At 52.9% G+C, this 26,894-nt stretch overlaps 1 protein-coding gene across 1 annotated transcript in view; it reads right to left on the bottom strand.

Annotated features, from left to right (window-relative positions):
* Nucleotides 1-26,894, bottom strand: part of LOC137311394 (interleukin-17 receptor D-like) — a 113,219-nt gene that overhangs the window by 16,901 nt on the left and 69,424 nt on the right. The window contains exons 3-9 of the mRNA XM_067978637.1: nt 17,216-17,331; nt 16,227-16,344; nt 15,559-15,594; nt 10,793-10,837; nt 8,850-9,010; nt 5,240-5,311; nt 574-631 (exon numbers count right to left, since the gene is read on the bottom strand). Of these exons, the coding sequence (XP_067834738.1) occupies nt 574-631; nt 5,240-5,311; nt 8,850-9,010; nt 10,793-10,837; nt 15,559-15,594; nt 16,227-16,344; nt 17,216-17,218 (493 nt within the window). The 5' untranslated portion in view covers nt 17,219-17,331. The remainder of the gene's footprint in view (nt 1-573; nt 632-5,239; nt 5,312-8,849; nt 9,011-10,792; nt 10,838-15,558; nt 15,595-16,226; nt 16,345-17,215; nt 17,332-26,894) is intronic.

The following is a 26,894-nucleotide window of genomic DNA, read 5'->3' as shown; positions in this document are numbered from 1 at the left end:
TCCCCAATCCCACATCGTACACACTGTCTCTTTACAAAGAGTGATCCCCAATCCCACCTCGCACACACTGTCTCTTTACAAAGAGTGATCCCCAATCCCACATCGTACACACTGTCTCTTTACAAAGAGTGATCCCCAATCCCACATCGCACACACTGTCTCTTTACAGAGAGTGATCCCCAATCCCACATCGCACACACTGTCTCTTTACAGAGAGTGATCGCCAATCCCACATCGCACACACTGTCTCTTTACAAAGAGTGATCCCCAATCCCACCTCGTACACACTGTCTCTTTACAGAGAGTGATCCCCAATCCCACATCGCACACACTGTCTCTTTACAGAGAGTGATCCCCAATCCCACATCGTACACACTGTCTCTTTACAGAGAGTGATCCCCAATCCCACCTCGCACACACTGTCTCTTTACAGAGAGTGATCCCCAATCCCACCTCGCACACACTGTCTCTTTACAAAGAGTGATCCCCAATCCCACATCGCACACACTGTCTCTTTATCTCTGACACTACTTTTCTGCTGCCCCTGGACAGCGTTTCCTTCCAATCACATACCTGGGCTCACAAAATATGTCACTTCCCGTCTCCGTGCGTTCTCATAGTCTGAAAAAACCTGTAACAAAACAGGAAAGATTGTAAATGATTTATAGCAGACACTTGGAGCATCAAAACAGAGAATACACAGACCCCGACACACAACACACTGCTATCAGAATACACAGACCCCGACACACAACACACTGCTATCAGAATACACAGACCCCGACACACAACACACTGCTATCAGAATACACAGACCCCGACACACAACACACTGCTATCAGAATACACAGACCCCGACACACAACACACTGCTATCAGAATACACAGACCCCGACACACAGCCCACTGCTATCAGAATACACAGACCCCGACACACAACCCACTATCAGAATACACAGACCCCGACACTCAACCGACTATTGGAATACACAGACCCCGACACACAGCCCACTATCAGAATACACAGACCCCGACACACAACACACTGCTATCAGAATACACAGACCCCGACACACAACCCACTATCAGAATACACAGACCCCGACACACAACCCACTATCAGAATACACAGACCCCGACACACAACCCACTATCAGAATACACAGACCCCGACACACAACACACTGCTATCAGAATACACAGACCCCGACACACAACCCACTGCTATCAGAATACACAGACCCCGACACACAGCCCACTGCTATCAGAATACACAGACCCCGACACACAACCCACTATTGGAATACACAGACCCCGACACACAACCCACTGCTATCAGAATACACAGACCCCGACACACAACACACTGCTATCAGAATACACAGACCCCGACACACAACTCCCTATTGGAATACACAGACCCCGACACACAGCCCACTGCTATCAGAATACACAGACCCCGACACACAGCCCACTGCTATCAGAATACACAGACCCCGACACGCAGCCCACTGCTATCAGAATACACAGACCCGACACGCAGCCCACTGCTATCAGAATACACAGACCCCGACACACAGCCCACTACTATCAGAATACACAGACCCTGACACACAGCCCACTGCTATCAGAATACACAGACCCCGACACGCAGCCCACTGCTATCAGAATACACAGACCCTGACACACAACACACTGCTATCAGAATACACAGACCCCGACACACAGCCCACTGCTATCAGAATACACAGACCCCGACACACAGCCCACTGCTATCAGAATACACAGACCCCGACACACAGCCCAGTACTATCAGAATACACAGACCCCAACACACAGCCCACTGCCATCAGAATACACAGGCCCCAACACACAGCCCACTACTATCAGAATACACAGACCCCGACACACAGCCCACTACTATCAGAATACACAGACCCCGACACGCAGCCCACTACTGTCAGAATATACAGACCCCGACACGCAGCCCACTACTATCAGAATACACAGACCCCGACACACAGCCCGCTACTATCAGAATACACAGACCCCGACACACAGCCCACTGCTATCAGAATACACAGACCCCGATACACGACCAACTACTATCAGAATACGCAGACCCCTATACACAACCAACTACTATCAGAATACACATACCCCAGCACACAACCCACTGCTATCAGAATACACAGACCCCAACACACAACCCACTATCGGAATACACAGACCCCGACACAAACAAACTATCAGAATACACAGACCCCGACACACAACAAACTATCAGAATACACAGACCCCGACACATAACCCACTATCGGAATACACAGACCCCGACACACAACCCACTATTGGAATACACAGACCCCGACACACAGCCCACTGCTATCAGAATACACAGACCCGGACACACAGCCCAGTACTATCAGAATACACAGACCCCGACACACAGCCCAGTACTATCAGAATACACAGACCCCGACACACAGCCCACTGCTATCAGAATACACAGGCCCCAACACACAGCCCACTACTATCAGAATACACAGACCCCGACACACAGCCCACTACTATCAGAATACACAGACCCCGACACGCAGCCCACTACTGTCAGAATATACAGACCCCGACACGCAGCCCACTACTGTCAGAATACACAGACCCCGACACACAGCCCACTACTATCAGAATACACAGACCCCGACACGCAGCCCACTACTGTCAGAATACACAGACCCCGACACATAGCCCACTGCTATCAGAATACACAGACCCTCACCCACAACCCACTGCTATCAGCATACGCAGACCTTGATACACAGCCCACAATCAGAATACACAGACTCCGATACACGACCAACTACTATCAGAATACGCAGACCCCTATACACAACCAACTACTATCAGAATACACATACCCCAGCACACAACCCACTGCTATCAGAATACACAGACCCCAACACACAACCCACTATCGGAATACACAGACCCCGACACAAACAAACTATCAGAATACACAGACCCCGACACACAACAAACTATCAGAATACACAGACCCCGACACACAACCCACTATCAGAATACACAGACCCTGACACACAACAAACTATCGGAATACACAGACCCCGACACACAACCCACTATCGGAATACACAGACCCCGACACACAACCCACTATTGGAATACACAAACCCCGACACACAACACACTGCTATCAGAATACACAGACCCCGAAACACAATGCACTGCTATCAGAATACACAGACCCCGACACACAGCCCACTGCTATCAGAATACACAGACCCCGACACACAGCCCACTGCTATCAGAATACACAGACCCCGACACACAGCCCACTGCTATCAGAATACACAGACCCCGACACACAGCCCACTGCTATCAGAATACACAGACCCCGACACAGCCCACTGCTATCAGGATACACAGACCCGACACACAACCCACTACTATCAGAATACACAGACCCCGACACACAACACACTATCAGAATACACAGACCCTGACACACAACACACTATCAGAATACACAGACCCCGACACACAGCCCACTATCAAAGTACACAGACCTCGACACACAGCACAGTATCAGAATACACAGACCCCGACACATAACACGTACTATCAGAATACACAGACCGCGACACAAAGCACACTATCAGAATACACAGACCCCGACACACAGCCCACTATCTAAATACACAGACCCCGACACACAGCACATTATCAGAATGCACAGACCCCGACACACAGCCCAATATCTAAATACACAGACCCCGACACACAGCACACTATCAGAATACGAAGTCCCTGACACACAGCCCACTATCTAAATACACAGACCCTGACACACAGCACATTATCAGAATGCACAGACCCCGACACACAGCCCAATATCTAAATACACAGACCCCGACACACAGCACACTATCAGAATACGAAGTCCCTGACACACAGCCCACTATCAGAATACACAGACCCCGACACACAGCCCAATATGAAAATACACAGACCCCGACACACAACACATTATCAGAATACACAGACCCGACACACAGCCCAATATGAAAATACACAGACCCCGACACACAACACACTATCAGAATACACAGACCCTGACACACAACACACTATCAGAATACACAGACCCCGACACACAGCCCACTATCAAAGTACACAGACCTCGACACACAGCACAGTATCAGAATACACAGACCCCGACACATAACACGTACTATCAGAATACACAGACCGCGACACAAAGCACACTATCAGAATGCACAGACCCCGACACACAACACATTATCAGAATACACAGACCCCAACACACAGCACATTATCAGAATACACAGACCCCAACACACAGCACATTATCAGATTACACAGACCCCAACACACAGCACATTATCAGAATACACAGACCCCAACACACAGAAAACTATCAGAATACAAAGTCCCTGACACACAGCACACTATCAGAATACACAGACCCCGACACACAACACACTATCAGAATACACAGACCCCGACACACAACACACTATCAGAATACAAAGTCCCTGACACACAGCACACTATCAGAATACACAGACCCCGACACACAGCACATTATCAGAATACACAGACCCGACACACAGCCCAATATCAAATTACACAGACCCCGACACACAGCCCACTATCAGAATACGCAGACCCCGACACACAACACACTATCAGAATACACAGACCCCAACACACAACACACTATCAGAATACGCAGACCCCGACACACAACACACTATCAGAATACACAGACCCCAACACACAACCCACTATCAGAATACACAGACCCCGACACACAACACACTATCAGAATACAAAGTCCCTGACACACAACACACTATCAGAATACACAGACCCCGACACACAGCCCACTATCAGAATACACAGACCCCGACACACAGCCCACTATCAGAATACACAGACCCTGACCCATAGCCTACTGCAATTAAGGAAGTGAAGAATGCAGTTTTCAAATTGCAGGGAACATTTTGAATTACATGATTTCTCAGTTGCTTGTTTAAACGCCCAAAACTGTAATGCATGTGCCCTTTTCTGAGTGAGGAATGGAGATTGCCTGCTCTTTGCCCCTTGCTACAGTTATCCTGTTTCAGATCCCTTGGATTATCCCTGTGTGACTCAGGGGATTTGAAATGTGTGAGGATGTGATTGAAGAACTCACTATCACACTGTAGTTAAAACCAGGCTGCAGATTCCCAAGGCACGCAGTCACCACTGTTTCACCTTCATGAGGCTGCCAGAATAAAACAAACAGATTTCAAACAGAGTGCAACGGATTGCAGAAAAGACTCGCTGATCTTTCCGGGAATCTGCGAGGGGGAGTGTTTGCATGTGTCCAGTCCAGAGAGCAGGAATGGCCAGAAATGCAGCCAGTGGCCCTGTCTGACGACACTCCATGCCGGAGATCAGTAACCACAAGGACTAGACTTGCCTTTCCTGGGACATATTTCTGGATGTAGCTGGGATATTCCCATTGGAAAATGCAGTGGGAAAGGGGGCAGGAATCAGCGCCTCTCCCAGCAGAACAAAGCTTGGCAACATGACATATGGGAGTAAAAGTACGACTGAGTCGGATAGAGCCGTGATCTGCGGCTTCTTTCTATTCACTTCCTGCCATAATTATTGCCTGGAAACAGTCACCTCTTACAAAACGGCTGTGATTCCGTCCAGCGTGAGGCAGTAATGATGGAACATAACATCTGCAATGTCAGCACATCAGTCTCTCCCCATTTAAATATCCTGGACCGATGTATCCATCACCTGACGGACGCAATATCGGGAAAGCTGTCGGGAGGGACGCAGTGTAACAGGTGATCATTCGATTTAGTGTCTCCAGCCGCCCAACACTCACCTTTACTGAGCACAGCCAGGCTCCAATATCGAGAGCTCTGCTGTCCCTCAAGATTCAGCTCACAGCCCAGAGAGACAACAAAACGCTCGGATCAGGAGCCCGAGGGTCTCCCACTCCCTGTCCGACACTGGGATCAGGAGCCCGAGGGTCTCCCACTCCCTGTCCGACACTGGGATCAGGAGCCCGAGGGTCTCCCACTCCCTGTCCGACACTGGGATCAGGAGCCCGAGGGTCTCCCACTCCCTGTCCGACACTGGGATCAGGAGCCCGAGGGTCTCCCACTCCCTGTCCGACACTGGGATCAGGAGCCCGAGGGTCTCCCACTCCCTGTCCGACACTGGGATCAGGAGCCCGAGGGTCTCCCACTCCCTGTCCGACACTGGGATCAGGAGCCCGAGGGTCTCCCACTCCCTGTCCGACACTGGGATCAGGAGCCCGAGGGTCTCCCACTCCCTGTCCGACACTGGGATCAGGAGCCCGAGGGTCTCCCACTCAGTCTGGAATGGTGTCACCGGGAATACCCCCCCCCCCATGGAATGGTGTCACCGGGAATTCTCCCTCCAATGGAAAGGATGTCACACTGACAAATCTTTGGATTACCCTGGTGTGTACACATTGCCCTGGTGTGTACCACATTGCCCTGGTGTGTACCACATTGCTCTGGTGGGTACCACATTGCCCTGGTGTGTACACATTGCCCTGGTGTGTACCACATTGCCCTGGTGTGTACCACATTGCCCTGGTGCGTACCACATTGCCCTGGTGCGCACCACATTGCCCTGGTGCGTACCACATTGCCCTGGTGCGTACCGCATTGCCCTGGTGGGTACCACATTGCCCTGGCGCGTACCACATTGCCCTGGTGTGTACCACATTGCCCTGGTGCGTACCACATTGCCCTGGTGCGTACCACATTGCCCTGGTGTGTACCACATTGCTCTGGTGTGTACCACATTGCCCTGGTGGGTACCACATTGCCCTGGTGTGTACCACATTGCTCTGGTGGGTACCACATTGCCCTGGTGTGTACACATTGCCCTGGTGTGTACCACATTGCCCTGGTGTGTACCACATTGCCCTGGTGCGTACCACATTGCCCTGGTGCGCACCACATTGCCCTGGTGCGTACCACATTGCCCTGGTGCGTACCGCATTGCCCTGGTGGGTACCACATTGCCCTGGCGCGTACCACATTGCCCTGGTGTGTACCACATTGCCCTGGTGCGTACCACATTGCCCTGGTGCGTACCACATTGCCCTGGTGTGTACCACATTGCTCTGGTGTGTACCACATTGCCCTGGTGGGTACCACATTGCCCTGGTGCGTACACATTGCCCTGGTGCGCACCACATTGCCCTGGTGCGTACCACATTGCCCTGGTGCGTACCACATTGCTCTGGTGGGTACCACATTGCCCTGGTGCGTACACATTGCCCTGGTGTGTACCACATTGCCCTGGTGCGTACCACATTGCTCTGGTGGGTACCACATTGCCCTGGTGCGTACACATTGCCCTGGTGTGTACCACATTGCCCTGGTGTGTACCACATTGCTCTGGTGCGTACCACATTGCCCTGGTGCGCACCACATTGCCCTGGTGCGTACCACATTGCCCTGGTGCGTACCACATTGCCCTGGTGCGTACCACATTGCCCTGGTGCGTACCACATTGCTCTGGTGTGTACCACATTGCCCTGGTGCGTACCACATTGCCCTGGTGTGTACCACATTGCTCTGGTGGGTACCACATTGCTCTGGTGGGTACCACATTGCTCTGGTGCGTACCACATTGCTCTGGTGGGTACCACATTGCCCTGGTGTGTACCACATTGCCCTGGTGTGTACCACATTGCTCTGGTGGGTACCACATTGCCCTGGTGTGTACCACATTGCCCTGGTGCGTACCACATTGCCCTGGTGTGTACCACATTGCTCTGGTGCGTACCACATTGCCCTGGTGCGTACCACATTGCCCTGGTGTGTACCACATTGCCCTGGTGCGTACCACATTGCTCTGGTGCGTACCACATTGCCCTGGTGGGTACCACATTGCCCTGGTGGGTACCACATTGCCCTGGTGTGTACCACATTGCCCTGGTGGGTACCACATTGCCCTGGTGGGTACCACATTGCCCTGGTGTGTACCACATTACCCTGGTGGGTACCACATTGCCCTGGTGCGTACCACATTGCCCTGGTGTGTACACATTGCCCTAGTGTGTACACATTGCCCTGGTGTGTACCACATTGCTCTGGTGTGTACACATTGCCCTGGTGCGTACCACATTGCCCTGGTGCACACCACATTGCCCTGGTGCGTACCACATTGCTCTGGTGCGTACCACATTGCCCTGGTGTGTACCACATTGCCCTGGTGGGTACCACATTGCCCTGGTGCGTACCACATTGCCCTGGTGTGTACCACATTGCTCTGGTGCGTACCACATTGCTCTGGTGCGTACCACATTGCCCTGGTGGGTACCACATTGCCCTGGTGGGTACCACATTGCCCTGGTGTGTACCACATTGCTCTGGTGCGTACCACATTGCCCTGGTGGGTACCACATTGCCCTGGTGTGTACCACATTACCCTGGTGGGTACCACATTGCCCTGGTGCGTACCACATTGCCCTGGTGTGTACACATTGCCCTGGTGTGTACACATTGCCCTGGTGTGTACCACATTGCTCTGGTGTGTACACATTGCCCTGGTGCGTACCACATTGCCCTGGTGCGCACCACATTGCCCTGGTGCGTACCACATTGCTCTGGTGCGTACCACATTGCCCTGGTGTGTACCACATTGCCCTGGTGGGTACCACATTGCCCTGGTGTGTACCACATTGCCCTGGTGTGTACCACATTGCCCTGGCGCGTACCACATTGCCCTAGCGCGTACCACATTGCCCTGGTGCGTACCACAGATTTTTGCTGCCACCTGGAGGGCCTTGTTCTTCCGTTTGGGACTTGCCCGTAGTAAACATGGTAACTGTTGAAGCCGTAACTGTCTGGTGCGAGACTGAACGTGACGGTCACACTTGTCCAGTCCTGTTGAAAGTTGATGTTTTTTGGGAGCCAGTCTGATGGAGATACAGCAGAAAATACAGTTTCAGCTCGGTCTCTAAAATAACTCAACGCACTCCTGTCCTGCGTCAGGTCAAAGGTCAAGTGACCGGAGGAGTGGGAGGGCAGAGGGCCATACAGGACCAAGGGTCTCGGAGCTGAGGGCCATACAGGACCGAGGGTCTCGGAGCTGAGGGCCATACAGGACCGAGGGTCTCGGAGCTGAGGGCCATACAGGACCGAGGGTCTCGGAGCTGAGGGCCATACAGGACCGAGGGTCTCGGAGCTGAGGGCCATACAGGACCGAGGGTCTTGGAGCTGAGGGCCATACAGGATCGAAGGTCTCGGAGCTGAGGGCCATACAGGACCGAGGGTCTCGGAGCTGAGGGCCATACAGGACCGAGGGTCTCCCGAGGGCCATACAGGACCGAGGGTCTTGGAGCTGAGGGCCATACAGGACCGAGGGTCTCCTGAGGGCCATACAGGACCAAGGGTCTCGGAGCTGAGGGCCATACAGGACCGAGGGTCTCGATGCTGAGGGCCATACAGGACCGAGGGTCTCGATGCTGAGGGCCATACAGGACTGAGGGTCTCCCGAGGGCCATACAGGACCGAGGGTCTCGGAGCTGAGGGCCATACAGGACCGAGGGTCTCGGAGCTGAGGGCCATACAGGACCGAGGGTCTCGATGCTGAGGGCCATACAGGACCGAGGGTCTCGGAGCTGAGGGCCATACAGGACCGAGGGTCTCCGGAGGGCCATACAGGACCGAGGGTCTCCGGAGGGCCATACAGGACCGAGGGTCTCCGGAGGGCCATACAGGACTGAGGGTCTTGGAGCTGAGGGCCATACAGGACCGAGGGTCTCCGGAGGGCCATACGGGACTGAGGGTCTCGGAGCCGGGTTTAGGAGTGTTTTCTGTCCCAGTTATGAGTTCACCTTTCTTTCATATCCCCTGCCTGCCCTCCTGACCTCCCCTGTCACTATCCATTCCCTCTGCAATTGGCTGTTGTGGGTCGGAGCTGGACTCAGTGGTGCAGCACTGTCCATCTCACACATCTTAAGGTGGCTGAAGCAAGGGCCTTCGAGACCTCGAGCCTGTCTCTGGGCTGGCCACAGACCAACAAAACTTAAAGGAGCACAATACATAGTCTCACCGCCCAGATGGCCAGGGGTCACCGCCCAGACGGCCAGGGGTCACCGCCCAGACGGCCAGGGGTCACCGTCCAGACAGTCAGGGGATCACTACCCAGACAGTCAAGGGTCACCACCCAGACAGTCAGGGGTCACCGACCAGACAGTCAGGGGTCATTGCCCAGACAGTCAGGGGTCACCGCCCAGACAGTCAGGGGTCACCGCCCAGACAGTCAGGGGATCACTACCCAGACAGTCAAGGGTCACCACCCAGACAGTCAGGGGTCACCAACCAGACAGTCAAAGGTCACTGATGGACTGTCAGAGGTCACTTACCAGACAGTCAGAGGTCACTGGCTAGACAGTGAGAGGTCACTGGCCAGACAGTCAGAGGTCACTGGCCAGACAGTCAGAGGTCACTGCCAACTGGGGATGGGCAGTAAATGCCGACCTTCCCAGCGAGGTCCCCCTCCCGAGAATGAATGCAATAAGAGGGGGTGGGTCCCATTGGCCCCAGCGTGGAGCTCCAGCCTAGGCCCACAAGCCTGGTTTCGAATGATGCTGAAGTGTCAGCAGGTCACAGAGCACGGAGGATTCATGAGCTCCCCCTGGAGCGTCTGCTCCCGGTCTAACAATACCTTAACCTGGGCTCGGAACACAACTCACATCTCAGGCATGCCGCCTTCCTGCTCCCAAACAGGCGACCACAATCTGAAAGAGAAGATTGCGAGAGTCTGCTTTACTGAGTCCTTTCTGGGAGGGCCCTGTGCCTACAGTAACAGTCCAGGGGCCGAACGCCACCTGGTCTAAGAGCTCTGTCAGGAAACACCAGCTATAATCAAATATTCACCTACAGTCTCTACAGTGGCCCCAGCTCGTCACTGGGCTCTGCTCCTCGCTGGGTACCGGCCTCCCCGTCACTACCTGGTCCAAAAGGCCGGCCAGGTGGGATATCTGAACACAGGGGCATCTCAGCCGATCACAACCTGATCTGCACCCACACTGCACACACACACACACACCCACACTGCACACACACACACACCCACACTGCACACACACACACACCCACACTGCACACACACTGCACACTGCACACTGCACACACACACCCACACTGCACACACACACGCTCACACACTTACACACACACATGCTTACACACATTCACGCTCACACACACAAACACACTTACACACACACTCACACTTACGCTCACACTCATACTTACGCTCACACTCACACTTACGCTCATACTCAAACACACACACACACAGAGTCACACACTTACGCTCACACACACTCACACAAACACACACTCACTTACACACACAGTCACACACTTACGCTCACACACACTCACACAAACACTTACACACACACTCACACTCGTACTCAAACATACACACACACAGTCACACACACACAAACACACACACTTACACACTCACACACACACGTACATTTACATACACACGAATACAAACACACACTTTTACACACATTCATGCACCCACGCACTTATGCTCACACACTTACACACACTCACACTCACACAGACTCACACACTTTCACACACTCACACACTCATACAAACACTTATACTCACACACTCTCATACACTCACACATACTCACACTCACACACATACACCCACTCATACACTCAAACACACTCATACACATTCAGACGCTCAAAGACACACATACACTGACACACTGACACACGCACACACACTCACACACTCATACGCACACTCACACACTCAGACACACTCACTCACATAAACACACACACTCACACACTCACAGACTCACACTCACACACGCTCACATACACTCACATACACTCACATACTCATAGACTCACACACTAACACTCTCACACTCTCACACTCTCACAGACTCACAAATACACACTCGCACATTCATATAGGAACATAGGAACAGGAGGAGGCCATTCAGCCCCTCGTCCCTGCTCCGCCATTTGATAAGATCATGGCTGATCTGTGATCTAACTCCATATACCTGCCTTTGGCCCATATCCCTTAATACCTTTGGTTGCCAAAAATCTATCTATCTCAGATTTAAATTTAGCAATTGAGCTAGTATCAATTGCTGTTTGCGGAAGAGAGTTCCAAACTTCTACCACCCTTTGTGTGTAGAAATATTTTCTAATCTCACTCCTGAAAGGTCTGGCTCTAATTTTTAGACTGTGCCCCCTACTCCTAGAATCCCCAACCAGCGGAAATAGTTTCTCTCTATCCACCCTATCTGTTCCCCTTAATATCTTATAAACTTCGATCAGATCACCCCTTAACCTTCTAAACTCTACAGAATACAACCCCAATTTGTGTAATCTCTCCTCATAACTTAACCCTTGAAGTCCGGGTATCATTCTAGTAAACCTACACTGCACTCCCTCCAAGGTCAATATGTCCTTCCGAAGGTGCGGTGCCCAGAACTGCTCACAGTACTCCAGGTGCAGTCTAACCAGGGTTTTGTATAGCTGCAGCATAACTTCTGCCCCCTTGTACTCTAGTCCTCTAGATATAAAGGCCAGCATTCCATTAGCCTTATTGATGATTTTCTGCACTTGTTCATGACACTTCAATGATCTATGTACCTGAACCCCGAAGTCCCTTTGGACATCCACTGTTTTTAACTTTTTACCATTTAGAAAGTACCCTGTTCTATCTTTTTTTGACCTCACATTTGTCTACATTGAATTCCATTTGCCACAGTTTTGCCCATTCACCTAATCTATCAATATCGCTTTGTAATTTTATGTTTTCATCTACGCTGCTTACAATGCCACCAATCTTTGTGTCATCGGCAAACTTAGATATGAGACTTTCTATGCCTTCATCTAAGTCGTTAATAAATATTGTGAATAATTGAGGCCCGAAGACAGATCCCTGCGGGACTCCACTAGTCACATCCTGCCAATGTGAGCACCTACCCATTATCCCTACTCTCTGTCACCTTTCGCTCAGCCAACTTCCTAACCAAGTCCGTACTTTTCCCTCGATTCCATGGGCTTCTATCTTAGCTAACAGTCTGTTATGTGGGACCTTATCAAATGCCTTCTGGAAGTCCATATAAATAACATCCATTGACATTCCCCTGTCCACTACTTTAGTCACCTCTTCAAAAAATTCAATCAGGTTTGTCAGGCACGACCTACCTTTCACAAATCCATGCTGGCTCTCTCTGATTAACTGAAAATTCTCGAGGTGTTCAGTCACCCTATCCTTAATTATAGACTCCAGCATTTTCCCCACAACAGATGTTAGGCTAACTGGTCTATAATTCCCTGGTTTCCCTCTCTTTCCTTTCTTAAAAAGCGGAGTGACATGTGCAATTTTCCAATCTAGAGGGACAGTTCCTGAATCTAGAGAACTTTGAAAGATTATAGTTAGGGCATCTGCAATGTGCTCACCGACTTCCTTTAAAACCCTGGGATGGAAACCATCTGGTCCTGGGGATTTGTCACTCTTTAGTGCTATTATTTTCTTCATTACTGTTGCTTTACTTATATTAATTTTATTGAGTCCCTGTCCCCGATTCAATATTAGTTTTCTTAGGATTTCCGGCATGCTATCCTCTTTTTCGACTGTAAATACTGACGCAAAGTAATTATTCAACATGTCCGCCATTTCCCCATTGTCAATGACAATATCCCCACTTTCAGTTTTTAAGGGGCCAACACTGCTCCTGACCACCCTCTTTTTCCTAATATAACTATAAAAGTTCTTCGTATTGGTGTTGATATCCCTTGCAAGTTTCTTTTCAAACTCTCTTTTTGTAGCCCTTACTATCTGTTTTGTGACCCTTTGTTGATCTTTGTATCTTTCCCATTCACCAGGATCTGTGCCATTTTTTGCCTTTTTGTATGCCCTTTCCTGATGTCATATACTGTCCCTTACCTCTTTAGTTGTCCATGGCTGTTTTTTTTGGCCTGTAGAGTTCTTGCCCCTCAGGGGTATAAACCGATTCTGTATCACGTTAAATGTTTCTTTAAACATTTCCCACTGATCATCAGTCGTTTTACCCATTAACAGATTTGCCCAGTTTACTGTGGACAGTCTCTGTCTCATCCCATTGAAGTCGGCCTTACCCAAGTCTAGAATCTTAGCAGCTGATTCACTTTTTTCCCTTTCAAACACTACATTGAACTCGATCATGTTATGATCACTATTGGATAGATGTTTGCGCACAGTTAAGCCATTAACTAAATCTGGTTCATTACTCATTACGAAATCTAGTATGGCTTGCTCCCTTGTTGCCTCTGGGACATACTGCTGTAGAAAACTATCCCGGACACACTCAAGAAATTCACTACCTTTCTGACAGTTGCTAGTCTGCTTTTCCCAATCTATGTGAAGGTTAAAGTCCCCCATTAAGACCACTATGCCTTTGTTACATGCTTATCTAATCTCTGCATTTATACAATCTAGCACTTCAAAGCTGCTGCCAGGGCTCCTATACACAACTCCCACTATAGTCTTAGATCCTTTCCTATTTCTCAATTCAACCCATAAGGTCACATACACTCACACTTTACGGGTTACAGGGAGCGGGCAGGAAATTGGACATGAATTTAGATTTGAGGTTAGGATCAGATCAGCCATGATCTTATTGAATGGCGGAGCAGGCTCGAGGGGCCGATTGGCCTACTCCTGCTCCTATTTCTTATGTTCTTATGTTCACACTCACAGACATTGGCTCACACACACACACACACATATACAATCGCTCACACACACAAGCTCGTGCATACACACAAACACACACACTCACATACACCCACATGCTCACACACTCACTCACACACAAACACACACACTCACATACACCCACATGCTCACACACTCACTCACACACAAACACACATGCTCACACACACTTCACACACGCTCAAACATATGTTTGCTCACATGCTCGCTCACACAAACACACACTCACACCACACACAATCACTCACACACAGGCTCATGCACACACACTCACACGTTCACACGCACTCACACACAAACACACATGCTCACACACACTTCACACACATGCTCAAACATACATTCGCTCACACGCTCGCTCGCACACACATGCTCTCACACACACGCGCATACATGTACTTTCCAGCAGGATTCACTGGACACTGAACAGGAGGGGCAATCCTGGATGACTTTTCTCCTCCCAAAGCCTGGGGCACTGAGGTCAATTGTAGCTCCCTAATCCATTCCGGCTGAGATCAGCAAACCGGGGTGAGAGTGGGGACACTCCTGGGCAGTTTGTCACAGTACGCCACCAACTGATTTATCTTCCTTCATCACCAGTGACCACTTCAAGTCAGGAAGGGCTGTACAGCACATCATGGTCAGTGGGGTACCTCGAAACACAGATGAATAATATATAAACAAACATCATTACCTGAGTGAGACGCAGTTTCAGTGTCGGCTGCAAATCCTGTGAACAATAAGAGAGTTACAAAGTCTTACAGTGAAGTGTCCCAACACCCAGAGTGAGGGTCAGTCCCAACACCCAGAGTGAGGGTCAGTCCCAACACCCAGAGTGAGGGTCAGTCCCAACACCCAGAGTGAGGGTCAGTCCCAACACCCAGAGTGAGGGTCAGTCCCAACACCCAGAGTGAGGGTCAGTCCCAACACCCAGAGTGAGGGTCAGTCCCAACACCCAGAGTGAGGGTCAGTCCCAACACCCAGAGTGAGGGTCAGTCCCAACACCCAGAGTGAGGGTCAGTCCCAACACCCAGAGTGAGGGTCAGTCCCAACACCCAGAGTGAGGGTCAGTCCCAACACCCAGAGTGAGGGTCAGTCCCAACACCCAGAGTGAGGGTCAGTCCCAACACCCAGAGTGAGGGTCAGTCCCAACACCCAGAGTGAGGGTCAGTCCCAACACCCAGAGTGAGGGTCAGTCCCAACACCCAGAGTGAGGGTCAGTCCCAATGTATCTGTCTATTACTAATTTTCATTTACTGATCAGACATGGAATTCACCACATCTGGATTCCAAATTGACCAAATGTGACGAACGGTTAATTTATTGAACAGTATGATTGACTTTGATTTGAAATATCTTCACCTTCTGATTGGTGCTCAATACTTCGGGCTTCCCTCTCTTGGCCCGGAGGAATTGGGAACACGTTCACTGTGATCAGAAACCGGGAGTCCCGAGGGACACAAAATATCGTCTCAATAACCTACAGCAAGAGATGGTGCAGCACAATAAGGAAACCTAGAGAACGACGTACACAGGAAACTCCCTCTACACTGTCCCATCAAACACTCCCAGGGCAGGTACAGGGTTAGATACAGAGTAAAGCTCCCTCTACACTGTCCCATCAAACACTCCCAGGGCAGGTACAGGGTTAGATACAGAGTAAAGCTCCCTCTACACTGTCCCATCAAACACTCCCAGGGCAGGTACAGGGTTAGATACAGAGTAAAGCTCCCTCTACACCCTCCCATCAAACACTCCCAGGGCAGGTACAGGGTTAGATACAGCGTAAAGCTCCCTCTACACTGTCCCATCAAACACTCCCAGGGCAGGTACAGCATGGGTCAGATACAGAGTAAAGCTCCCTCTACACTGTCCCATCAAACACTCCCAGGGCAGGTACAGGGTTAGATACAGAGTAAAGCTCCCTCTACACTGTCCCATCAAACACTCCCAGGGCAGGTACAGGGTTAGATACAGAGTAAAGCTCCCTCTACACCCTCCCATCAAACACTCCCAGGGCAGGTACAGGGTTAGATACAGAGTAAAGCTCCCTCTACACTGTCCCATCAAACACTCCCAGGGCAGGTACAGCATGGGTTAGATACAGAGTAAAGCTCCCTCTACACTGCAAACAATGATATACCTTAACCCAAGTAGCAGGACATTGCCCACTTTTGTCCCAGTGTGTTATCGCACGCACAGATCATTTTACTTTGTGAAAACAGATCTGTTAGCATATTTGAGAAACATTAAACTGTCAGTCAGAGTCAGATAGCTGTACTTCCCCTGGTTATCGCATCTCGATGATCACCTCTGACTGAACAATGAGAATTAGCCGAGTTTCTGCTCACCATCTCCGAGCTGAGCTCTGCTCCCTGTTTCACAGCGAGCTGCCGACATTCGTAGAAAGGTCTCCAGCTGTCAATGCTGCTGATTCTCACCTGGAAACCTTGCAAGAATATAATTCCTGAAATCAAACGTACCCAGAGTTAAATGACCTGAAATGTTAGTGTTTAATTCAGAGCCCCAATAAGAGATTGGTAAGTCAGCACAAGTCAAAGCGAGAGGATAAGAAACCCAATCAACAACACAATTCTCACTCAATTGACCACTATTGAGGAAGAGCGGCATTTGTATCTGAGAGTGGGACAGACTGTGTGTGGGGGTGATGGAGGAGCTGGTATCTGAGAGTGGGACAGACTGTGTGGGGGTGATGGAGGAGCTGGTATCTGAGAGTGGGACAGACTGTGTGGGGTGATGGAGGAGCTGGTATCTGAGAGTGGGACAGACTGTGTGTGGGGGTGATGGAGGAGCTGGTATCTGAGAGTGGGACAGACTGTGTGTGGGGGTGATGGAGGAGCTGGTATCTGAGAGTGGGACAGACTGTGTGTGGGGGTGATGGAGGAGCTGGTATCTGGGAGTGGGATAGACTGTGTGGGGGTGATGGAGGAGCTGGTATCTGAGAGTGGGACAGACTGTGTGTGGGGGTGATGGAGGAGCTGGTATCTGAGAGTGGGACAGACTGTGTGTGGGGGTGATGGAGGAGCTGGTATCTGAGAGTGGGACAGACTGTGTGGGGGTGATGGAGGAGCTGGTATCTGAGAGTGGGACAGACTGTGTGGGGGTGATGGAGGAGCTGGTATCTGAGAGTGGGACAGACTGTGTGGGGGTGATGGAGGAGCTGGTATCTGAGAGTGGGACAGACTGTGTGGGGGTGATGGAGGAGCTGGTATCTGAGAGTGGGACAGACTGTGTGGGGGGGTGATGGAGGAGCTGGTATCTGAGAGTGGGACAGACTGTGTGGGGGTGATGGAGGAGCTGGTATCTGAGAGTGGGACAGACTGTGTGTGGGGGTGATGGAGGAGCTGGTATCTGAGAGTGGGACAGACTGTGTGTGGGGGTGATGGAGGAGCTGGTATCTGAGAGTGGGACAGACTGTGTGGGGGTGATGGAGGAGCTGGTATCTGAGAGTGGGACAGACTGTGTGGGGGTGATGGAGGAGCTGGTATCTGAGAGTGGGACAGACTGTGTGGGGGTGATGGAGGAGCTGGTATCTGAGAGTGGGACAGACTGTGTGTGGGGGTGATGGAGGAGCTGGTATCTGAGAGTGGGACAGACTGTGTGGGGGTGATGGAGGAGCTGGTATCTGAGAGTGGGACAGACTGTGTGGGGGGTGATGGAGGAGCTGGTATCTGAGAGTGGGACAGACTGTGTGGGGGTGATGGAGGAGCTGGTATCTGAGAGTGGGACAGACTGTGTGTGGGGGTGATGGAGGAGCTGGTATCTGAGAGTGGGACAGACTGTGTGTGGGGGTGATGGAGGAGCTGGTATCTGAGAGTGGGACAGACTGTGTGAGGGTGATGGAGGAGCTGGTATCTGAGAGTGGGACAGACTGTGTGGGGGTGATGGAGGAGCTGGTATCTGAGAGTGGGACAGACTGTGTGGGGGTGATGGAGGAGCTGGTATCTGAGAGTGGGACAGACTGTGTGGGGGGGTGATGGAGGAGCTGGTATCTGAGAGTGGGACAGACTGTGTGAGGGGTGATGGAGGAGCTGGTATCTGAGAGTGGGACAGACTGTGTGTGGGGGTGATGGAGGAGCTGGTATCTGAGAGTGGGACAGACTGTGTGGGGGTGATGGAGGAGCTGGTATCTGAGAGTGGGACAGACTGTGTGTGGGTGATGGAGGAGCTGGTATCTGAGAGTGGGACAGACTGTGTGTGGGTGATGGAGGAGCTGGTATCTGAGAGTGGGACAGACTGTGTGTGGGGGTGATGGAGGAGCTGGTATCTGAGAGTGGGACAGACTGTGTGTGGGGGTGATGGAGGAGCTGGTATCTGAGAGTGGGACAGACTGTGTGTGGGGGTGATGGAGGAGCTGGTATCTGAGAGTGGGACAGACTGTGTGGGGGTGATGGAGGAGCTGGTATCTGAGAGTGGGACAGACTGTGTGTGGGTGGTGCAAGAGCTGGTATCTGAGAGTGGGACAGACTGTGTGGGGGGGTGATGGAAGAGCTGGTATCTGAGAGTGGGACAGACTGTGTGTGGGGGTGATGGAGGAGCTGGTATCTGAGAGTGGGACAGACTGTGTGGGGGGGTGATGGAGGAGCTGGTATCTGGGAGTGGGACAGACTGTGTGTGGGGGTGATGGAGGAGCTGGTATCTGAGAGTGGGACAGACTGTGTGAGGGTGATGGAGGAGCTGGTATCTGAGAGTGGGACAGACTGTGTGGGGTGATGGAGGAGATGGTATCTGAGAGTGGGACAGACTGTGTGGGGGTGATGGAGGAGCTGGTATCTGAGAGTGGGACAGACTGTGTGTGGGGGTGATGGAGGAGCTGGTATCTGAGAGTGGGACAGACTGTGTGGGGGTGGTGCAGGAGCTGGTATCTGAGAGTGGGACAGACTGTGTGGGGGTGATGGAGGAGCTGGTATCTGAGAGTGGGACAGACTGTGTGTGGGGGTGATGGAGGAGCTGGTATCTGAGAGTGGGACAGACTGTGTGTGGGGGTGATGGAGGAGCTGGTATCTGAGAGTGGGACAGACTGTGTGAGGGTGATGGAGGAGCTGGTATCTGAGAGTGGGACAGACTGTGTGTGGGGGTGATGGAGGAGCTGGTATCTGAGAGTGGGACAGACTGTGTGTGGGGGTGATGGAGGAGCTGGTATCTGAGAGTGGGACAGACTGTGTGTGGGGGTGATGGAGGAGCTGGTATCTGAGAGTGGGACAGACTGTGTGAGGGTGATGGAGGAGCTGGTATCTGAGAGTGGGACAGACTGTGTGGGGGGGTGATGGAGGAGCTGGTATCTGAGAGTGGGACAGACTGTGTGTGGGGGTGATGGAGGAGCTGGTATCTGAGAGTGGGACAGACTGTGTGTGGGGGTGATGGAGGAGCTGGTATCTGAGAGTGGGACAGACTGTGTGTGGGGGGTGATGGAGGAGCTGGTATCTGAGAGTGGGACAGACTGTGTGTGGGGGTGATGGAGGAGCTGGTATCTGAGAGTGGGACAGACTGTGTGTGGGGGTGATGGAGGAGCTGGTATCTGAGAGTGGGACAGACTGTGTGTGGGGGTGATGGAGGAGCTGGTATCTGAGAGTGGGACAGACTGTGTGTGGGGGTGATGGAGGAGCTGGTATCTGAGAGTGGGGACAGACTGTGTGTGTGTGGTGATGGAGGAGCTGGTATCTGAGAGTGGGACAGACTGTGTGGGGGTGATGGAGGAGCTGGTATCTGAGAGTGGGACAGACTGTGTGAGGGTGATGGAGGAGCTGGTATCTGAGAGTGGGACAGACTGTGTGGGGGTGATGGAGGAGCTGGTATCTGAGAGTGGGACAGACTGTGTGTGGGGGTGATGGGAGGAGCTGGTATCTGAGAGTGGGACAGACTGTGTGTGGGGGTGATGGAGGAGCTGGTATCTGAGAGTGGGGACAGACTGTGTGGGGTGATGGAGGAGCTGGTATCTGAGAGTGGACAGACTGTGTGTGGGGGTGATGGAGGAGCTGGTATCTGAGAGTGGGACAGACTGTGTGGGGGTGATGGAGGAGCTGGTATCTGAGAGTGGGACAGACTGTGTGGGGGGTGATGAGGAGCTGGTATCTGAGAGTGGGACAGACTGTGTGTGGGAGTGATGGAGGAGCTGGTATCTGAGAGTGGGACAGACTGTGTGGGGGTGATGGAGGAGCTGGTATCTGAGAGTGGGACAGACTGTGTGTGGGTGGTGATGGAGGAGCTGGTATCTGAGAGTGGGACAGACTGTGTGGGGGTGATGGAGGAGCTGGTATCTGAGAGTGGGACAGACTGTGTGGGGGTGATGGAGGAGCTGGTATCTGAGAGTGGGACAGACTGTGTGGGGGTGATGGAGGAGCTGGTATCTGAGAGTGGGACAGACTGTGTGGGGGTGATGGAGGAGCTGGTATCTGAGAGTGGGACAGACTGTGTGGGGGTGATGGAGGAGCTGGTATCTGAGAGTGGGACAGACTGTGTGGGGGGGTGATGGAGGAGCTGGTATCTGAGAGTGGGACAGACTGTGTGTGGGGGTGATGGAGGAGCTGTATCTGAGAGTGGGACAGACTGTGTGGGGGGTGATGGAGGAGCTTGGTATCTGAGAGTGGGACAGACTGTGTGTGGGGGTGATGGAGGAGCTGGTATCTGAGAGTGGGGACAGACTGTGTGGGGGGGGTGATGGAGGAGCTGGTATCTGAGAGTGGGACAGACTGTGTGTGTGGGTGATGGAGGAGCTGGTATCTGAGAGTGGGACAGACTGTGTGAGGGTGATGGAGGAGCTGGTATCTGAGAGTGGGACAGACTGTGTGTGTGGGGTGATGGAGGAGCTGGTATCTGAGAGTGGGACAGACTGTGTGTGGGGGTGATGGAGGAGCTGGTATCTGAGAGTGGGACAGACTGTGTGGGGGTGATGGAGGAGCTGGTATCTGAGAGTGGGACAGACTGTTGTGGGGGTGATGGAGGAGCTGGTATCTGAGAGTGGACAGACTGTGTGTGAGTGTGATGGAGGAGCTGGTATCTGAGAGTGGGACAGACTGTGTGTGGGGGTGATGGAGGAGCTGGTATCTGAGAGTGGGACAGACTGTGTGTGGGGGTGATGGAGGAGCTGGTATCTGAGAGTGGGACAGACTGTGTGTGGGGGTGATGGAGGAGCTGGTATCTGAGAGTGGGACAGACTGTGTGTGGGGGTGATGGAGGAGCTGGTATCTGAGAGTGGGACAGACTGTGTGTGGGGGTGATGGAGGAGCTGTATCTGAGAGTGGGACAGACTGTGTGGGGGGGTGATGGAGGAGCTGGTATCTGAGAGTGGGACAGACTGTGTGTGGGGGGTGATGGAGGAGCTGGTATCTGAGAGTGGGACAGACTGTGTGTGGGGGGTGATGGAGGAGCTGGTATCTGAGAGTGGGACAGACTGTGTGTGGGGGGTGATGGAGGAGCTGGTATCTGAGAGTGGGACAGACTGTGTGGGGGGGTGATGGAGGAGCTGTATCTGAGAGTGGGACAGACTGTGTGAGGGTGATGGAGGAGCTGGTATCTGAGAGTGGGACAGACTGTGTGTGGGGGTGATGGAGGAGCTGGTATCTGAGAGTGGGACAGACTGTGTGTGGGGGTGATGGAGGAGCTGGTATCTGAGAGTGGGACAGACTGTGTGGGGGTGATGGAGGAGCTGGTATCTGAGAGTGGGACAGACTGTGTGGGGGTGATGGAGGAGCTGGTATCTGAGAGTGGGACAGACTGTGTGGGTGTGCAGGAGCTGGTATCTGAGAGTGGGACAGACTGTGTGTGTGGGGGTGATGGAGGAGCTGGTATCTGAGAGTGGGACAGACTGTGTGTGGGGGTGATGGAGGAGCTGGTATCTGAGAGTGGGACAGACTGTGTGGGGGGTGATGGAGGAGCTGGTATCTGAGAGTGGGACAGACTGTTGTGGGGGTGATGGAGGAGCTGGTATCTGAGAGTGGGACAGACTGTGTGGGGGTGATGGAGGAGCTGGTATCTGAGAGTGGGACAGACTGTGTGGGGTGATGGAGGAGCTGGTATCTGAGAGTGGGACAGACTGTGTGGGGTGATGGAGGAGCTGGTATCTGAGAGTGGGACAGACTGTGTGGGGGTGATGGAGGAGCTGGTATCGGAGAGTGGGACAGACTGTGTGTGGGGTGATGGAGGAGCTGGTATCTGAGAGTGGGACAGACTGTGTGTGGGGGTGATGGAGGAGCTGGTATCTGAGAGTGGGACAGACTGTGTGTGTGGGTGATGGAGGAGCTGGTATCTGAGAGGTGGGACAGACTGTCTGTGGGGGTGATGGCGGAGCTGGTATCTGAGAGTGGGACAGACTGTGTGTGGTTGTTGGAGCAGCTGGTATCTGAGAGTGGGACAGACTGTGTGTGGGGGGTGATGGAGGAGCTGGTATCTGAGAGTGGGACAGACTGTGTGGGGGTGTGATGGAGGAGCTGGTATCTGAGAGTGGGACAGACTGTGTGTGAGGGTGATGGAGGAGCTGGTATCTGAGAGTGGGACAGACTGTGTGGGGGTGATGGAGGAGCTGGTATCTGAGAGTGGGACAGACTGTGTGTGGGGTGATGGAGGAGCTGGTATCTGAGAGTGGGACAGACTGTGTGGGGGGTGATGGAGGAGCTGGTATCTGAGAGTGGGACAGACTGTGTGTGGGGGTGATGGAGGAGCTGTATCTGAGAGTGGGACAGACTGTGTGGGGGTGATGGAGGAGCTGGTATCTGAGAGTGGGACAGACTGTGTGGGGGTGATGGAGGAGCTGGTATCTGAGAGTGGGACAGACTGTGTGTGTGGTGCAGGAGCTGGTATCTGGGAGTGGGACAGACTGTGTGTGGGGGTGATGGAGGAGCTGGTATCTGAGAGTGGGACAGACTGTGTGTGGGGGTGATGGAGGAGCTGGTATCTGAGAGTGGGACAGACTGTGTGTGTGGTGCAGGAGCTGGTATCTGGGAGTGGGACAGACTGTGTGTGGGGGTGATGGAGGAGCTGGTATCTGAGAGTGGGACAGACTGTGTGAGGGTGATGGAGGAGCTGGTATCTGAGAGTGGGACAGACTGTGTGAGGGTGATGGAGGAGCTGGTATCTGAGAGTGGGACAGACTGTGTGTGGGGGTGATGGAGGAGCTGGTATCTGAGAGTGGGACAGACTGTGTGGGTGATGGAGGAGCTGGTATCTGAGAGTGGGACAGACTGTGTGGGGGTGATGGAGGAGCTGGTATCTGAGAGTGGGACAGACTGTGTGTGGGTGATGGAGGAGCTGGTATCTGAGAGTGGGACAGACTGTGTGGGGGTGATGGAGGAGCTGGTATCTGAGAGTGGGACAGACTGTGTGTGGGGGTGATGGAGGAGCTGGTATCTGAGAGTGGGACAGACTGTGTGTGGGGGGGTGATGGAGGAGCTGGTATCTGAGAGTGGACAGACTGTGTGGGGTGATGGAGGAGCTGGTATCTGAGAGTGGGACAGACTGTGTGGGGTGATGGAGGAGCTGGTATCTGAGAGTGGGACAGACTGTGTGGGGGGTGATGGAGGAGCTGGTATCTGAGAGTGGGACAGACTGTGTGGGGGTGATGGAGGAGCTGGTATCTGAGAGTGGGACAGACTGTGTGGGGGTGATGGAGGAGCTGGTATCTGAGAGTGGGACAGACTGTGTGGGGGTGATGGAGGAGCTGGTATCTGAGAGTGGGACAGACTGTGTGTGGGGGTGATGGAGGAGCTGGTATCTGAGAGTGGGACAGACTGTGTGGGGGGGTGATGGAGGAGCTGGTATCTGAGAGTGGGACAGACTGTGTGGGGGTGATGGAGGAGCTGGTATCTGAGAGTGGGACAGACTGTGTGTGGGGGTGATGGAGGATCTGGTATCTGAGAGGTGGACAGACTGTGTGTGGGGGTGATGGAGGAGCTGGTATCTGAGAGTGGGACAGACTGTGTGGGGGGGTGATGGAGGAGCTGGTATCTGAGAGTGGGACAGACTGTGTGGGCTGATGGAGGAGCTGGTATCTGAGAGTGGGACAGACTGTGTGTGGGGGTGATGGAGGAGCTGGTATCTGAGAGTGGGACAGACTGTGTGGGGGTGATGGAGGAGCTGGTATCTGAGAGTGGGACAGACTGTGTGGGTGTGATGGAGGAGCTGGTATCTGAGAGTGGGACAGACTGTGTGTGGGGGTGATGGAGGAGCTGGTATCTGAGAGTGGGACAGACTGTGTTGGGGGTGATGGAGGAGCTGGTATCTGAGAGTGGGACAGACTGTGTGGGGGTGTTGGAGGAGCTGGTATCTGAGAGTGGGACAGACTGTGTGAGGGTGATGGAGGAGCTGGTATCTGAGAGTGGGACAGACTGTGTGTGGGGGTGATGGAGGAGCTGGTATCTGAGAGTGGGACAGACTGTGTGGGGGTGATGGAGGAGCTGGTATCTGAGAGTGGGACAGACTGTGTGGGTGGTGCAGGAGCTGGTATCTGAGAGTGGGACAGACTGTGTGTGGGGGTGATGGAGGAGCTGGTATCTGAGAGTGGGACAGACTGTGTGTGGGGGTGATGGAGGAGCTGGTATCTGAGAGTGGGACAGACTGTGTGTGGGGGTGATGGAGGAGCTGGTATCTGAGAGTGGGACAGACTGTGTGTGGGGGTGATGGAGGAGCTGGTATCTGAGAGTGGGACAGACTGTGTGTGGGGGTGATGGAGGAGCTGGTATCTGAGAGTGGGACAGACTGTGTGTGGGGGTGATGGAGGAGCTGGTATCTGAGAGTGGGACAGACTGTGTGTGGGGGTGATGGAGGAGCTGGTATCTGAGAGTGGGACAGACTGTGTGTGGGGGTGATGGAGGAGCTGGTATCTGAGAGTGGGACAGACTGTGTGGGGGGTGATGGAGGAGCTGGTATCTGAGAGTGGGACAGACTGTGTGGGGGGGTGATGGAGGAGCTGGTATCTGAGAGTGGGACAGACTGTGTGTGGGTGATGGAGGAGCTGGTATCTGAGAGTGGGACAGACTGTGTGTGGGGGTGATGGAGGAGCTGGTATCTGAGAGTGGGACAGACTGTGTGTGGGGGTGATGGAGGAGCTGGTATCTGAGAGTGGGACAGACTGTGTGGGGGTGATGGAGGAGCTGGTATCTGAGAGTGGGGACAGACTGTGTGTGGGTGATGGAGGAGCTGGTATCTGAGAGTGGGACAGACTGTGTGTGGGGGTGATTGGAGGAGCTGGTATCTGAGAGTGGGACAGACTGTGTGTGGGGGGTGATGGAGGAGCTGGTATCTGAGAGTGGGACAGACTGTTTGGGGGTGATGGAGGAGCTGGTATCTGAGAGTGGGACAGACTGTGTGGGGGTGATGGAGGAGCTGGTATCTGAGAGTGGGACAGACTGTTTGGGGGTGATGGAGGAGCTGGTATCTGAGAGTGGGACAGACTGTGTGGGTGGTGCGGAGGAGCTGGTATCTGAGAGTGGGACAGACTGTGTGTGGGGGTGATGGAGGAGCTGGAATCTGAGAGTGGGACAGACTGTGTGGGGGTGATGGAGGAGCTGGTATCTGAGAGTGGGACAGACTGTGTGGGGGTGATGGAGGAGCTGGTATCTGAGAGTGGGACAGACTGTGTGGGGTGATGGAGGAGCTGGTATCTGAGAGTGGGACAGACTGTGTGTGGGGTGATGGAGGAGCTGGTATCTGAGAGTGGGACAGACTGTGTGTGGGGGTTGATGGAGGAGCTGGTATCTGAGAGTGGGACAGACTGTGTGGAGGGTGATGGAGGAGCTGGTATCTGAGAGTGGGACAGACTGTGTGGGGGTGATGGAGGAGCTGGTATCTGAGAGTGGGACAGACTGTGTGGGGGTGATGGAGGAGCTGGTATCTGAGAGTGGGACAGACTGTGTGAGGGTGATGGAGGAGCTGGTATCTGAGAGTGGGACAGACTGTGTGGGGGTGATGGAGGAGCTGGTATCTGAGAGTGGGACAGACTGTGTGGGGGTGATGGAGGAGCTGGTATCTGAGAGTGGGACAGACTGTGTGGGGGTGATGGAGGAGCTGGTATCTGAG

This window comes from Heptranchias perlo, unplaced genomic scaffold (assembly GCF_035084215.1).
Source record: "Heptranchias perlo isolate sHepPer1 unplaced genomic scaffold, sHepPer1.hap1 HAP1_SCAFFOLD_333, whole genome shotgun sequence".
NCBI lineage: Eukaryota > Metazoa > Chordata > Chondrichthyes > Hexanchiformes > Hexanchidae > Heptranchias > Heptranchias perlo.
Note: the sequence above shows the minus strand (reverse complement) of the source record. Positions and strands in the feature narration are given on the sequence as shown.